Source organism: Tupaia chinensis, unplaced genomic scaffold, assembly GCF_000334495.1.
Source record: "Tupaia chinensis unplaced genomic scaffold, TupChi_1.0 Scaffold000197_1, whole genome shotgun sequence".
Lineage (NCBI taxonomy): Eukaryota > Metazoa > Chordata > Mammalia > Scandentia > Tupaiidae > Tupaia > Tupaia belangeri.
In genome coordinates this window covers 8,266,597-8,280,086 of record NW_006159672.1, presented here as the reverse complement: position 1 = coordinate 8,280,086, position 13,490 = coordinate 8,266,597, and the positions used below count along the sequence as shown (strand labels likewise).

At 45.9% G+C, this 13,490-nt stretch overlaps 1 protein-coding gene across 1 annotated transcript in view; it reads left to right on the top strand.

Moving 5' to 3' along the window:
* Positions 1 to 11,241: 11,241 nt before the first annotated feature.
* WNT9A (Wnt family member 9A) overlaps positions 11,242 to 13,490 on the top strand; it is a 10,858-nt gene continuing 8,609 nt past the window's right edge. The window contains exons 1-2 of the mRNA XM_027771212.1: positions 11,242 to 11,347; positions 12,716 to 13,162. Of these exons, the coding sequence (XP_027627013.1) occupies positions 11,242 to 11,347; positions 12,716 to 13,162 (553 nt within the window). The remainder of the gene's footprint in view (positions 11,348 to 12,715; positions 13,163 to 13,490) is intronic.

Genomic DNA, 13,490 nt, shown 5'->3' with positions numbered 1-13,490 from the left:
GATCTTTCCTGCCTTTTCCAGGTCCTGGTGATGGCTGAAAACCTTGGTGTTCCTTGGTTTGTGGCCACATTTCTCCAACCCTTGCCTGTCTTTACATGGACATCTTTGTCTCTCTGTATCTTCTTTTTCTTAAAAGAACACCCTTCATTGACTATAGGGCCCATCTACCCAGGATGATCTTGTCTTGAGATTCTTACCTTGATTCTATTGGCAAAGATCCCTGTTCCAAATAAGGTCCCTTTTTGAGGCTCCAAGTAGGCATGTATTTTGTGGGGACACCATTCAGCCCACTGTGGTATCTTTATATCTGATTCAATTTATTCCTGCCAACAATTTCTCAAATACAGCAACCAGCACTTGATCAGAGATAACTAGGCATGCATGGAAATGCAGCTGAGGACCCACAGAAACAGCAGCCACAGCCCAGTAAATGGAGTGTCACACACTGAATCAAATAGTTTTTCTCGCTGTGCTTAAAGAAGCAAGATAAGCTGAGAATATCTGTAAGGAACAAGAAACCACAAAAACTGACCCAGCAAGTTTGGAAAAAAACAAATAGAAGTAGGGGGAAAAATGTAAGTAATAGACTGATTTAAAAGCAGATTAGAAACAGCTGAATGGAATTAGCAAACTGGAAGACAGGTCAGAAGAAATTAACCAGAGCATGGTGTGGAGAGGCAGAGAGATGGAGAGAGCAAAACATCTCAGTAACATAGGGAGAAGGCCCCAGAGGAAGGAGAGAACTGGAAAGGAATGGAGCTAATATTTGAAGGGAAGAGAATAAGATAAAATAAAGTTAAAAAGAAGGTTCAAGATTCAAGAAGCTCAATGTTTTCTCAGGCAGGAAATTAAAATTCACCCAGGAACACATTAGAACTGCAGAACACTGAAGAGAAGGTGTCAGAGAAAAAATACGGATGATGTTCAGGGAAGCCATTGGGCTGACACTGATTTCAGAGGGCAGATGGCCTTGCATGTCCTAAGATACAGGAAGGAATGAAGTACAAAGAGAATGATCTCAAGGAAGGTACAGATGAGGGAGCATTGAATGATGAAACACTGTCATGTTGGGTCCCCAAAGTGGAACTAAAATACACAATAGTATATATTAATAACTCAGAGTAAGGGGTGTCAACAAAGTTGTATTTTCAGGCTTTTGTATCACCCAGATAAGGGAGGTATTGACCAACATCAGACTTGGGAAAAGTACAGACTCACAGTGTTGAGAGTAACTGTGAAAATAATGGAAAAAGTCTTTAAATATTGAGATGAGCGGGGGAAAAATATGTAATAATAAAAACCCCAATATGAGGCAAAAAGGAAGGGAAAGGTAAATAGGATAGAATTGTCACCAGAAAGTATGAAACAAGGATAAATTGAGACTCCAGGTCCTAGAAGATAAAATGCTCCAGGTATAAGGCTGACTTGCTTGGGATGTTGGTTAGGGCCATAGTCTAATTAAAGCTCCCTGTGGGAGACACGCCCAGAACCTAAGGATTGAAAGTGTAAGAGGATGGATGGGGAAAGAACACACCAACTGGGAGCTGGCAGGTGATGCGGTGGTTAAGGGTGCTGGACTCCCAAATGATTGACTGCAGTTTGAGTCCCGGACCTGGTGGCTTACTTTCTCACTTTCTCTTACTCTATCCCTCTCTGATCAAATTAAAATAAATAAATAAAGTTAAATAAAATAATTTAAAAAAAAAAAGAGCACACCAACTTAGAAAACTTAGCGCAAAGAGGAAATCTAGAAAGAAGAGGATGACTCGGGCTCTGCAGTGACCTGGGTCTGTGACTTGGTCTCTGCATAATGACCTGGGGCTACTGTTTAAGAATAAATGAAATGATGACAGCGATGACTTTAAATGTATATGTTAGAAGAGGAGAGAAGCAAGAAAGCATTGAGTAGACCACTGTATAAAAATGAATGAAAGAGGACCAGTAGATGCCGTAGCAGTTATATCACTGGGGATAGCATTTTTTTGCTGGGATAGCGGTTACATTGTTGGACTCCCATATGACCAACCACGATTGGAATCTTGGACCCAATGACTTAAAAATCATGCTAGGCGTGTGTGCATGTGTGCCCAAGATCCCTGGAGGAGAATAGAGAAGGGACTGGGGAGTGGCTATCCCCCCAGGGGGTGATTTCTCACTCTCCTTCTTACTATCTCTGTCTCTCACTGTCTGTGAGCACATGTACCCTGAGGCAAAAACCTCAAAAAAAAAAAAAAAGTTAATGAAAGAACTGTAAGCCACATGAAAGAAGTCAGATGAGAGAGATTGTGTGGACATTAATTAAAAGTAAACATGCAGAGGTGACAATTCATTCCTTGGAACAAGGTCTAGGAAATATCCAAGACTAATCTAGTGAAGAGGAGGCTCATTGCATTAGAGTCCTGTGTAGGGTGCATCTCTACAGATTCTCCAAGCAAAAACAGGAGAACTTTCACTCTGAAAAATCTGAAAATTGAGATGAAACTGAGAAAACCAGAAAAGTAACAGAAACAGATTCAAGATATAAAAATACTGACTATTCCTTTATTAATCAAAGAAAACAGGGTTGGCGAACGTAAAGTAGTACAACCACTTTGGAAACAGTCTGACAATGTCTCGAAGGGTTGAAGATATAGTGTCTCTGTGACCCAGCAATTTCACTCCCAGCTGTATACCCAAGAGAAATGAAAATATACAGTAACACAGAATATTCATAGCGTTGCATATGCCAGCTGAAAAGTGGAAACAACCCAAGTGTATCAACAGATGAATAAATAAGAGAAATGTGGCTGGGGCCAGCTGATGGCATAGTGGTTGTGTCATTGGACTCCCACATGGCTGACCGTGGTTAGAGTCCTGGACCCAGTGACTTGAAACTCATGCCAGGTGCACATGCATGTGTGCCCAAGATCCCAGGAGGAGAATGGAGGAGAAGGGATTGCATCATGGCCGTCCTCCTGAGAGGGGTGTGATTTTTCACTTTTCCTCTCACTGTTTCTCTCTCATCAGCAAGTGCACGAGCCCTAAGGCAAAAACCTCTAAAAAAAGTAAAAAGAAAAATGTGGCCAGTCAATACAATGGAATGTTATTCAGCCCTAAGTGGGGAATTCTGATACATGCTACAACGTGGATGAGCCCCAAGGACATTATGGTAAGTGAAGTAAGTTGGTCACTAAAGGACAAATATTATATAATTACACTTATGTATATGAAATATCCAGAATAGGCAAATCCATTGAAGCAGAAAACAGATTAGTGACCCACAGGGCTGGGGCAAGGGGCATAGTGGATTGAAACTAAAAACTACAGCATTTCTCTTTGAGGTGATGAAATGGCTCTAAATTTGTAGTGATGGTTGCACATATCTATGAATGTATGGAAAACCTTTAAATAGGTGACTTTCATGGCATGTGAATTACATCTTTTCTGAAAGAAAAGAAATTAGAACAGAATGGAAATCCTGCCACCAAGAAAAGCTCAGCCCCAGATGGCTTCATGGCATGTTCTTCCAAACAGCTAAGAAGACACAATTCTCATCTCACACAGACTCTTCCAGGAAGTTGAAATAGACGAACACTGGTAAACACAGCAAAACTCCACAGGAAGAGCACAGAGAAGGCAATTACAAACACAGATGCAAAAATCCTATGCAGGATATTATCAGATTACATCCAATGATGTGGAAAAAGGATAGAACTCATCCTGACCAAGTTGGGTTTGTTCCAGGTTTGCTTTGGGAATGCAGAGTTCGTTTGACATTAGTCAATTTCTGTAGTTCCTCACTTTAGCAGATTAAAGTGAAAATAATCATACATAAAAAGATGCAGGGATGAGAACTATATCCCACATCCATTTAAGGTTCTTAACGTTCTTAGAAAACTAAGAACTAAAGGGAACAATTTTAACCTGATGCAGGGTGTCTAGGTATCAGGCTTCAGAGTGAAATGTCGAAAGCTTTCTTCTGCAGTTCAAGAGTAAGACAAAGATGCCTGCTCTAATCCTTTATAAATTGAGGTGATGCTGGCTGTTTTAACAGATCAAACAGCTCAAAGACTGTCTTCGGAAATCTGTCTCAGGTAGCAAGCTGAGTTCTGGCTCTGCAGGCGCAGGTCTTGCCTCTTCACTTTCTGTCCGCCTTTAGGGATACCATTGCTGGTGGTATTTGGGTAGCAGAGACTATATTTGGACTTGTAGGAGGGAGATAAGCAAGGGAGAGAATGGTATTTGATTCAGTTCTCTCACTGTCAAGTGGTGAGGGCTCAGCTGTGTTGCTGCACGTGTGTGCAAGGGGCTGGGGCAGTTCTGTGTTTTCTGGGGATTGCAGTGCTGTGGGTTGAGGAGGCTGACCTAAGAGGACAGTTGTGGATTCTGCAACGTTGTGCTGCTGGCCCTAAGACTGTGGGAAGGCAAGAAAGAATGGTCTAATTGTTGAAAGACAGGATGAGGGACCAGGAGATGGCGTAATGGTTATGTCACTGGATTCCCACGTAGTCAACTATGGTTCAAGTCCCAGACTCAGCAACGTAAACTCACATCGGGTGCATGTGCACCCAAGATCCTGAGAGAAGAATGAAGGAGAAGGGATTGCGGCATGGCCATCCCTCCAGTGGGTGATTTCTCGCTTTCTGTCTCTCTTTTGTTTCCAGAGAGTGCACTTGCCCTATAGCAAAAACCTTTTTTTTTTTTTTTTTTTAAAAAAAAAAAAGGAAATAAATAAAGGATGAGGTTGAAAGGGAATCCTTAGGTATGACAGTAAGAGAATACATTAGTACAAGCTTTATGGAAAACAGTATGGATATTCTTCAGAACATTGGATGTAGGACTATTTTTATGATCTATTAATCTAGGTATAAAACTAGAGGATTTGAAATCATTATGACAAAGGAGTACCTTTGCTTCGGCATAATTCACAATAGCTAAGACATGGAATCAATATGTATCCATTGATGGTCAAATGGATAAAGAAATGCAGTTTGGAGACCAGCAGATGGTGTAATAATTACGTTGCTGGACTCCCACATGGCCGACCACCATTCAAGTCCTGGACCCACCAGAGGCTTGAAATACACTGGGCATGGGTGTGTGCACTCAAAATCTTGAGAGGAGAATGGAGGAGAAGGGATTATGGCATGGCCATCCTCCCGGAAGGGTTGATTTCTTGCTTTCTGTCTCTCTAGAGAATGCTTGTACCCTATAGCAAAAATCTCTTAAAAAAAAAAAAAAAAAGAACCATAGGTTTATGTATAGTGGAATAGTATATAGCCATAAAAAGAAGGAAATTCTATCATTTGTGATTACATGGATGAATCTGGATGATATTACACTATGTGAAATAAACCAATAACGGAAAGACAAATATCACATGATCTTGCTTACATGTGGAATCTAAAATATACCAACTAATAGAAGAAGAGTAGAATGGTGATTGCCAGGGGCTGGAGGTTCTAGAACAAGGAATTGTTTTTTGTTTGTTTGTTTTTGAGAGGTTTTTGCTACAGGGCACGTGCGCTCGCCGGACAGAGAGAGACAGAGAGACAGAAAGCGAGAAATCACGCCCCCAGGGGGGATGGCCACGCTGCAATCCCTTCTCCTCCATTCTCCTCTCGGGATCTTGGGCATGCACACACACGCGCCCGGCATGAGTTTAAGCCACCAGGTCCGGGACACGAACCACGGTTGACTATGTGGGAGTCCAGCGACATAGCCATTACACTAACTGCTGGCTCTAGAACAAGGAATTGTTGATCAAAGGGCACAAAGCCCCAATTAGACAAGGGGAGAAGTTTTTGAGATCTGTAAGCACATGAGGTGGTGGGTCTATTATCTCATTTGATTTTTATCACAATGTATCTATATTTCAAAATATCACATTATACATGTACAGTTATTAATATATAATTATATATAGACTTATTCATCAATTAAAATAAAGTACATTCCATGCAGACTAAGTGATTGCATATATAGAACATCTGAAAATCATTAAGAGATGAATTATGGCACACAGCAAGGTTGCTGAATACTGTAATAGATCAGCAATGGATCCTATTGTATTTTGTGTATCAGAAACATAGAAAATGAATTTTTAAAGACATTTTATTTGGCATGTTATTCTCCTTGGAATCCAGAACTGAACCTACCACAGGGGAGACTTCTGAGTGGGGTGCCCAGAGGACTTCAGAGAGAGATAGGAAGGAATTCCTAAGTCCACACCCACTGACTGAGGAACTCGGTGTTTTAGCAGACACATCAGTTCCCCACTCTCCATCCTCTGGAGCCTGCTGGAAGAGCTCCCCGTGAAATCCTAGCAAAACCTCAAGAAGCTGTTGGCTTGGGCAGAGCTTGGGAATGAGCCACACAGAATGGTGACATTGGTGGCATTACAAGGTGGAGAGGAGGTGAGGTCTTTTTGAATGGTCATGCTGGTATACTCAAGTGCTCCTGTGAACAATGGCTTTGGATGCTACCTGCCATTGCAAAGAGCCATGTGTGTACAGCACGACAGAAGAACGACAGGAAGACTGCTGATGACATAAGAGTAAAGATGGACTTCTCTAACATAGAAATGGGAATATATAATGGAGAAGTTCAAATGTGGATGTACAGTAAAACTATAAACTTTGGTTTATCAGAGGATGTCAGGTAGAGAACGAAAAGCACTCATCCCGCCAAAAGGAAATCCTTTCCTGCAGGGCGATTTATGCCTATCTCACTGGCTGTGTTGGACTGTGTGCCTGGCTCTATCACCCTGTCCCCAACAAGACACTTCCAGGGGGCCAAGGCAGCAGCTGCATTGAGCCCAGCAGCAGGTGCACCATGTGGGGTAGGCAGCTGGGCCAGCGAGTGGGGGCCTGTTCTGTGCCATGCCAGGCAGCCTTGGGCACAGTATGGGCTACAAGGCTGCAGCCTCCAGGCATCAGGCCATGTGGACAGACACTGGCCACCCCAGGCCTATGTTCAGGACTGAGAGTGGTGAGAACTGGGGGCCTGGACCATGCCACTTGCTGAGTGTTGTTTGTGGTTAGGCCATCCCTCATGGGGACACATGAGAAAGAATGCATTATTCCTGCCCCTCTGTCACCTCTGTTGTAGGTCTTTTGTCTGTCTGGGGCATCTGTAGACATACACAGATTTGTCTTTGCTGAGCTTATTTGCATTGCTTGTCTGCTGAGCATGTCTGGGGAATGATTGGGCACTGATGTGCACAGGGCTGCTGCTTTCTTCATGAGTACCCAGTATTCCACCAAGGCTGGACCCCATCTAATTGCTCTTCTCCCTGTTTGCAGTATGTTTATATAACAACATTGTGTTGAATGATGAGGGAGATTTGCAACTGTGGAGAGTAGTTAATTTGAAAATATGTGATTAAAATTACTCTGGTATCTCTTCTACTCTAGTATTTCTTTTACTCTGTTATCTCTTTCTCTTTTACTTTATGCTATAGGATCCTTTACTTAATAATATCCAGCTGGCTGCAAGGAGTGTCTACTCGTCTGACTCTTTGCCCGTACTCAGGTCCCACGTTGGGTGCCACTTTGCCAGGACCAGCTCAGCATGAACACATTTCTCTGAGTGGGGAAGGCTGCGGATTAGAAATAGATGCAATAACAAACACACAAAGACACACAAGTATAGAAAACCGAGGATTGGGTAGGCACAGCTTCTCTGATGGAGAAGTTGCGACCAAAACCAGCCTCAGGTTTATTCTTTTAAAGGGCAGAGAATGGGGGAAGGGGAAAATGGGATGTAAAAGAAATGGGGAAGAAGGAAGTAGAATGTAAAAAAAAGAAGGGAGGAAAAGTTGGGATGCAAAACTAGTTGTTTTTAAATGTAAATTGACTAGAGATGTAAAAATGATTGGCGCCACATAATTTCTCTAATTCTTTTGGGGAATAATTTAATAAAAGCTTGTGACTTCCTTTAGCCTAATACTAGGCAGTATCAAAGTATTAAATATCAACAACAACAACAAAACAACCATTAACAACAAATACTTTCATATATAAATACTTCTCAATAGCCCTACTAAAATAGCTTACAAAAGCATCTATTTACATGTGTCTTCAGGCCACATGTTTTAATCACATGTTTTCAAATTAGCTACTCTCCACAGTAATAATACATTTATAATGCAGCTTATATTTCTCGAGAGAGAATTGGCCTGCTTCTTATTTTGGGCGGCTGCTATAACAAAGCACCATAAACTGGGTGACTTAAAAACAACAGAAATTGCTAACGGTTCCAGAAACTGAAAGTCAAAGATCAAGTCATGGCAGATTCCGTGTCTGAGGAGAGCCCCCTTCCCGGTTCATAGATAACATCTTCTTGCTTTGTCCTCACATGGTAGAAGAGGAAAGGCACTTTTCTGGGGTTCTTTTTATAAGGCTAGTGAACCCATCCTCTAGGGCTCTACACTCATGTCCTAATCACCTCTCAAAGGCCCCATCTCCTTATACTATAACTTTAGGGGGTAGGATTTGAATTTATGAATTTTGGGAAGACACCAACATTCAGACCATAGCAGTGGATTAATTTAAAATTTTATAGATATGTCAATCTGAAATTTTAGCCATGGAAGAGTATCTTTCCCCTGTGTCTTAACAATGATCTCATCAGACATTTTATTCTGTACTCGTCTGATGAATGAAACATAATGTATCAATAGAGTTTTTTTTAAATTTTATTTAACTTTATTTGTTTGTTGTTTGTTTATTTTTAATTGAACCAGAGAGGGACAAAGCGAGGGAGAGAGGGAGAGAAAGAGAAAGTGAGAAAGCAAGCTGCCAGATCCAGGACTCGAACTGTGGTTGGCCATGTGGGAATCCAGCATCCTTAACCACCATGCCACCTGCTGGCCCTATATCAATGTAGTTTTAATGGGTGAGGTTGAGCATAATCTCATAAATTTTTTTTAGAGTTTTTTTGTTGTTGTTGTTGTTTTGTTATAGGGCACGTGCACTCTCTAGACAAAGAGATACAGAGAGACAGAAAGCAAGAAATCACGTCCAAGGGGAAATGACTACACTACAGTCCCTTCTCTTTCATTCTCTTCTCAGAATCTTGGGCATGCACACACATGTGCCTGGCACGAGTTTTCGGTTGCTGGACCTGGGACTTGAACCACGGTCGACTCAGTGGGAGTGCAGTGACGTAATCATTATGCCATCTGCTGGTCCCAGTCTTAGACATTTTGAAAGCACCTATTTTTCCTTCCCTTGAGCTATATGGTAATATTCTTTGTCCATTTTTGGTAGGTTCATTTTGTCATTGATTTATAGGAAGAAATGCATATATGCACATGTCTGCACGCACAATAAAGCTGGCCCTTTGGGATATAAGTTGTAAATATTTTCTTCAACATGTCATTTATCTATTGGTCATTTGACTTTATGCTGGTTTTGTTTGTTTGTTTGTTTGATTTGATTTTTGTTTTTGTCATGTAGGGGTTTTAGTATTTCAGATAGTCCAATTTATTAATTTTTCAGTGCATTCTGGGTTCTGAATCACAAAGAGAAAAACTTTCTCTACTTTAAGGTTATCTTACCAACCTCTCAACCTCTCAGCACTTTAAAACATTTTTAAAAATTTTACTTTCTGTCCTGGGAGCCCTGACCCCTGTCTGAATGGTCCATGCATCCTTCCCAACCCTGGGGCCTGTCTGTGGACCCCCCACTACCCACTCCTTTGTTGCCTACCTTCTTCCCTATACCTTGGTACATTTTCAGATTGTTTATTCTCAAAAGTGGGGCTTACCCTAGATTGTGAGTCCCCTAGGCTGCCCATATCATGAACCCACCTGACAGTGAAGGGGGCCTTGGGTAGGGACCAGCTATGGTGGAGAAAAGTGAAGGAGCAGGAGACTCAGGGAGGCTGTAGCTGGGAGCAGCATGGAATTCAGTGACTACTTGGCCCTGGCCACTTCCAGGCTGGGCTTGACCCTTTCTCCATGCCCTTCTGCCCAGTGCAGACAGTGCAATATGCAGATCCTGCCTGGCGTTAGAACAGGGTCAATTGTCTGCAGCTGCATTTATGGAGCCACCACTGGTCCCAGGACTCCCAGAGGCATGTGGTGGGCATCCTAAGGCTAGAGGGCAAGGCATCTGGCTCTGCAACCCCCAGCTGAGTCCCCACACCACCCAGGAGCACCCAGACTTGTTTTGCTGTCTGCATAATATAGGGAGAGTCCCAGAAAGACTGGGCTTTGTAGCTCATCCCCATTAAACCTGCTTTTTGTGCCCCACATAGGCTCTGGCCCCACCCTGGCCAGTGGTTGTACTCAACAGATGAGGCTACTGGCCCCAGATAGAAGGTCTAGAGTTTTCAGTGTCCCTTGTATAGGGGTGAGAGCAGGCTGACCCTGGCCAGGGTGGGGTCCCTGGAAAGCGGGAGGCCTCTTCCCTTCTTTAGCCCCCCTATACAAGAGTCTGGGGAGTGGGGAGGCTGGCCCCAGGTGGGTGGGGAACTCCTAACATCAGTGTCTCTGGTATAGAAATCAGGGAAAACTGGCCTGGAGTTGATGAGAGGTCTCCTGTCCTCTTTAGTCTCTCAGTACAAAGTTGGGGGGGGCTGGTCCCAGGTGAGGGAACCCTTGGCCTCCACCCTCCATGGGCAGAATATAGACATAGACTGCCTTGACATCTTCAGGCTGGCTGAGAGTCAGATGAAGTGGCCTTGGGAGCAGCGTCCCCTTCCTTCTGCTCTCCAACTCCCTCCCCATTGCCCCTTCAATCCCTTCCTCCTGTCCACATCCACAACTGTACTTTACAGCTGGCCATCCCAGGTTCCCTCCATCACCTTCCTGGTCGGTAGGAAGTTCCCTTGGGTGCTGGGATGTCTTGGCTTAGAGCTTAGTCAGACTTGGAGAGTCCCAGCCTGGATCATGTGCAGGTGGGAGGCTAGAGCCTTTCTGGGTGGCATGCCATTCTGGGCACAGCTGTGACATTCCTGTCTGGGGATGGAGGGCTCCACCATGTGAGCTGTCTTTGTGTGTGGGGTGTGGCTCTTCCCCTCGTGGTTCCTGCTGTGCTGGGCCTCCTCAGTCTATCCCCTGCCCTGGGCTCAGCTTGGCTGGACTCCTCATGGGCAGCTGTCCTGTGGCCTCTTGTTTCCAGCCCTTGCACTTAGGGCCGTTTGTGAATTCAGCCCTCATTCAGTTTGTGAATGAGGCCCGGATATCCACAAGCCACCTCCCATGTTCCTAGGAGGGACCCTATTCCCTCTGCTCAGCCCCTTCAAGCCCTTGGAATGACATCATTGGCCACTGTGAAGCTTCAGGGCCTCTATGATTGGGTTCTGACCTTGCCTACTCAGCAGCCTTATCCTGACCTAGTGGGTGTCCCTGGGGACTCTGGTGTGAACTGTGCTTCTGTCCTTTACCCTGAGGTCTCTCACCAACTTCATTCCAGTGTAGTGTCCATCCTCTGACCCCACAGGTGCTGTCTCTCCAAAGACCTTACTTACCCCCACCCCTTCCAAATGGGGTCTCATTTGGAAGGGAGCTTCCAAAGCTGGTACCCCAAGTGATTCTCAGAGGAGCCTGAGTCCACAGCATTGCCACTGGCATCTGCTTGGAGGTAGGGGTCAGGGGAGCTTGTTTCCAGGGACACTTTAGTGGCAGAGGGGGACTATGAGTCCTGCCTGTGTCCAGATGGACACTCCTCCTTTCCAAGGTGGATGTACCTGAGGCCCAGATGTGTAGTCCATCCGTCTGGGTGCTGAAACCTGTGAGTCTGAGGAGAGTGGTCAATCCCAGGATGATGGTCAGTGCCGGTGATGTGGGGATGGCCTCACAGGTCAGAGATCAGGGCTCAGACTTTCTGGGATGGCCAGGAACTTAGCTCACAATCACAGTGGGTCGTGCCAGGCTCAGCAAAGCTGTGAGGAGAACCTGTGAGCAAGCAGCTCTTGGGAAATGTGTGCTTCAGCCTGGAGGGAGGCCCAGGGAGCTACTGTCTACTGAGGAACACCCACGACAACCCATGAAGGTGAAGCTGAGTCTGGAGAAAGTACAGTGGCTGGGGAGAGCAGAGTGTGTGGCTGGAAAGTGAAAGTAGCTGAGGCCCCTGGAACAGCAAGACAGGTGCACTGGTCTTGGTCCTAGGAGTGGGAGCAGGGATCATGTGAAGAGCTAGAGCTAGTGGGAGATGGCTTAGTGGTCCCTGGGGAGTGGCCTGTGGGGATGGGCTTTTGTTCTGCCTCCTTGTACAAATAAGGACCTTGAGGCTGGGCCAAGAGGGGTGGATCTGCATAAGAACCAGGAGCTGCTGCTCAGTCTCATGCCTGGGTCCTGAGGCTGGGAGACCCTGGTCAGACCACAGTGGCATCTGCATAAGCTACAGGGAGGCTGTGAGGAGGGACTAAGCCAGGTCCAACTGTAGGGGCTATGGGACTGTGAGCCACCCCAGCTGCTGACTGCAGAGGGTGGAGGTCCACACACTGGGTGTTGTGGGTCACCTGGGGCCGAGGAAGGCAGAAGGTGTAGTGGACATGAGTGTCTGTGTTGGGGTGTATGATATCAGTTGGACTCCCTGAAGCTATTGTGCGCAGGTCAGCAGCAGAGATAGCTGGGTAGCTGTTGGTAGGCTCATTGGCAGCTGGTGCAGAGGGGCCAGGAAGCATCCTATAGCAGTTACGCAGGATGGGCATGGAGGCCTGGTCCAGGGAGGGTCTGATGACTGGGGCCCTCTTGCCTGCCTGTCCCATGGCTGATTCTTTCTAGGTTCTTTCCAGCCTCTCTGTGGGCCTGCTTCTGCTCCTGCCCCTCGTGATGGGCCAGCATGGTTCCTGTCCTGTGGCCACCATGCCGTCCAGCCAGGCTTGGCCAGCCTAGTTCTGCTGTCCCCAGTACCTACATCTCTTGCCAGGCTCCCCACTGTGGACGAGGCTCACTCTCACCTCTCTGTGCACAGGCTGACAGGCAGCGAGCCCTTGACCATCCTCCCACTGACCCTGGAGCCAGAGGCGGCTGCCCAGGCACACTACAAGGCCTGCGATCGGTTGAAGCTGGAGCGTAAGCAGCGGCGCATGTGCCGCCGGGACCCAGGCGTGGCCGAGACACTGGTGGAGGCAGTCAGCATGAGTGCGCTTGAGTGCCAGTATCAGTTCCGCTTTGAGCGCTGGAACTGCACTTTGGAGGGCCGCTACCGGGCCAGCCTGCTCAAGCGAGGTGAGTACCACAAGGCCTGGCCTGGCCCTTGGCACAGAGCCAGGATCTTGTCCACATCTCTAGTGCGTCGCTGCCTGGGCTGGGTCCCAGGTGCTCCTAGGTCTGGCCAGTTGGAGTCACTGGGGCCCAGAGAGCACAGCCCTTGATCTCCCTCTTGCCCCCACTCCTAAGGAGCATGGGTTCAAAGGTTGCTGGTGGCACAGACACATTTGCTCAGCATATGACAGGACCCCAACATGCGTGGATGGCTCTACCCCACCCCTCCAATTGTTTATTGTGTTACACCCTGGAGGCCTGAGGCCATTTGGCATAGCTACAGAGTTGATGT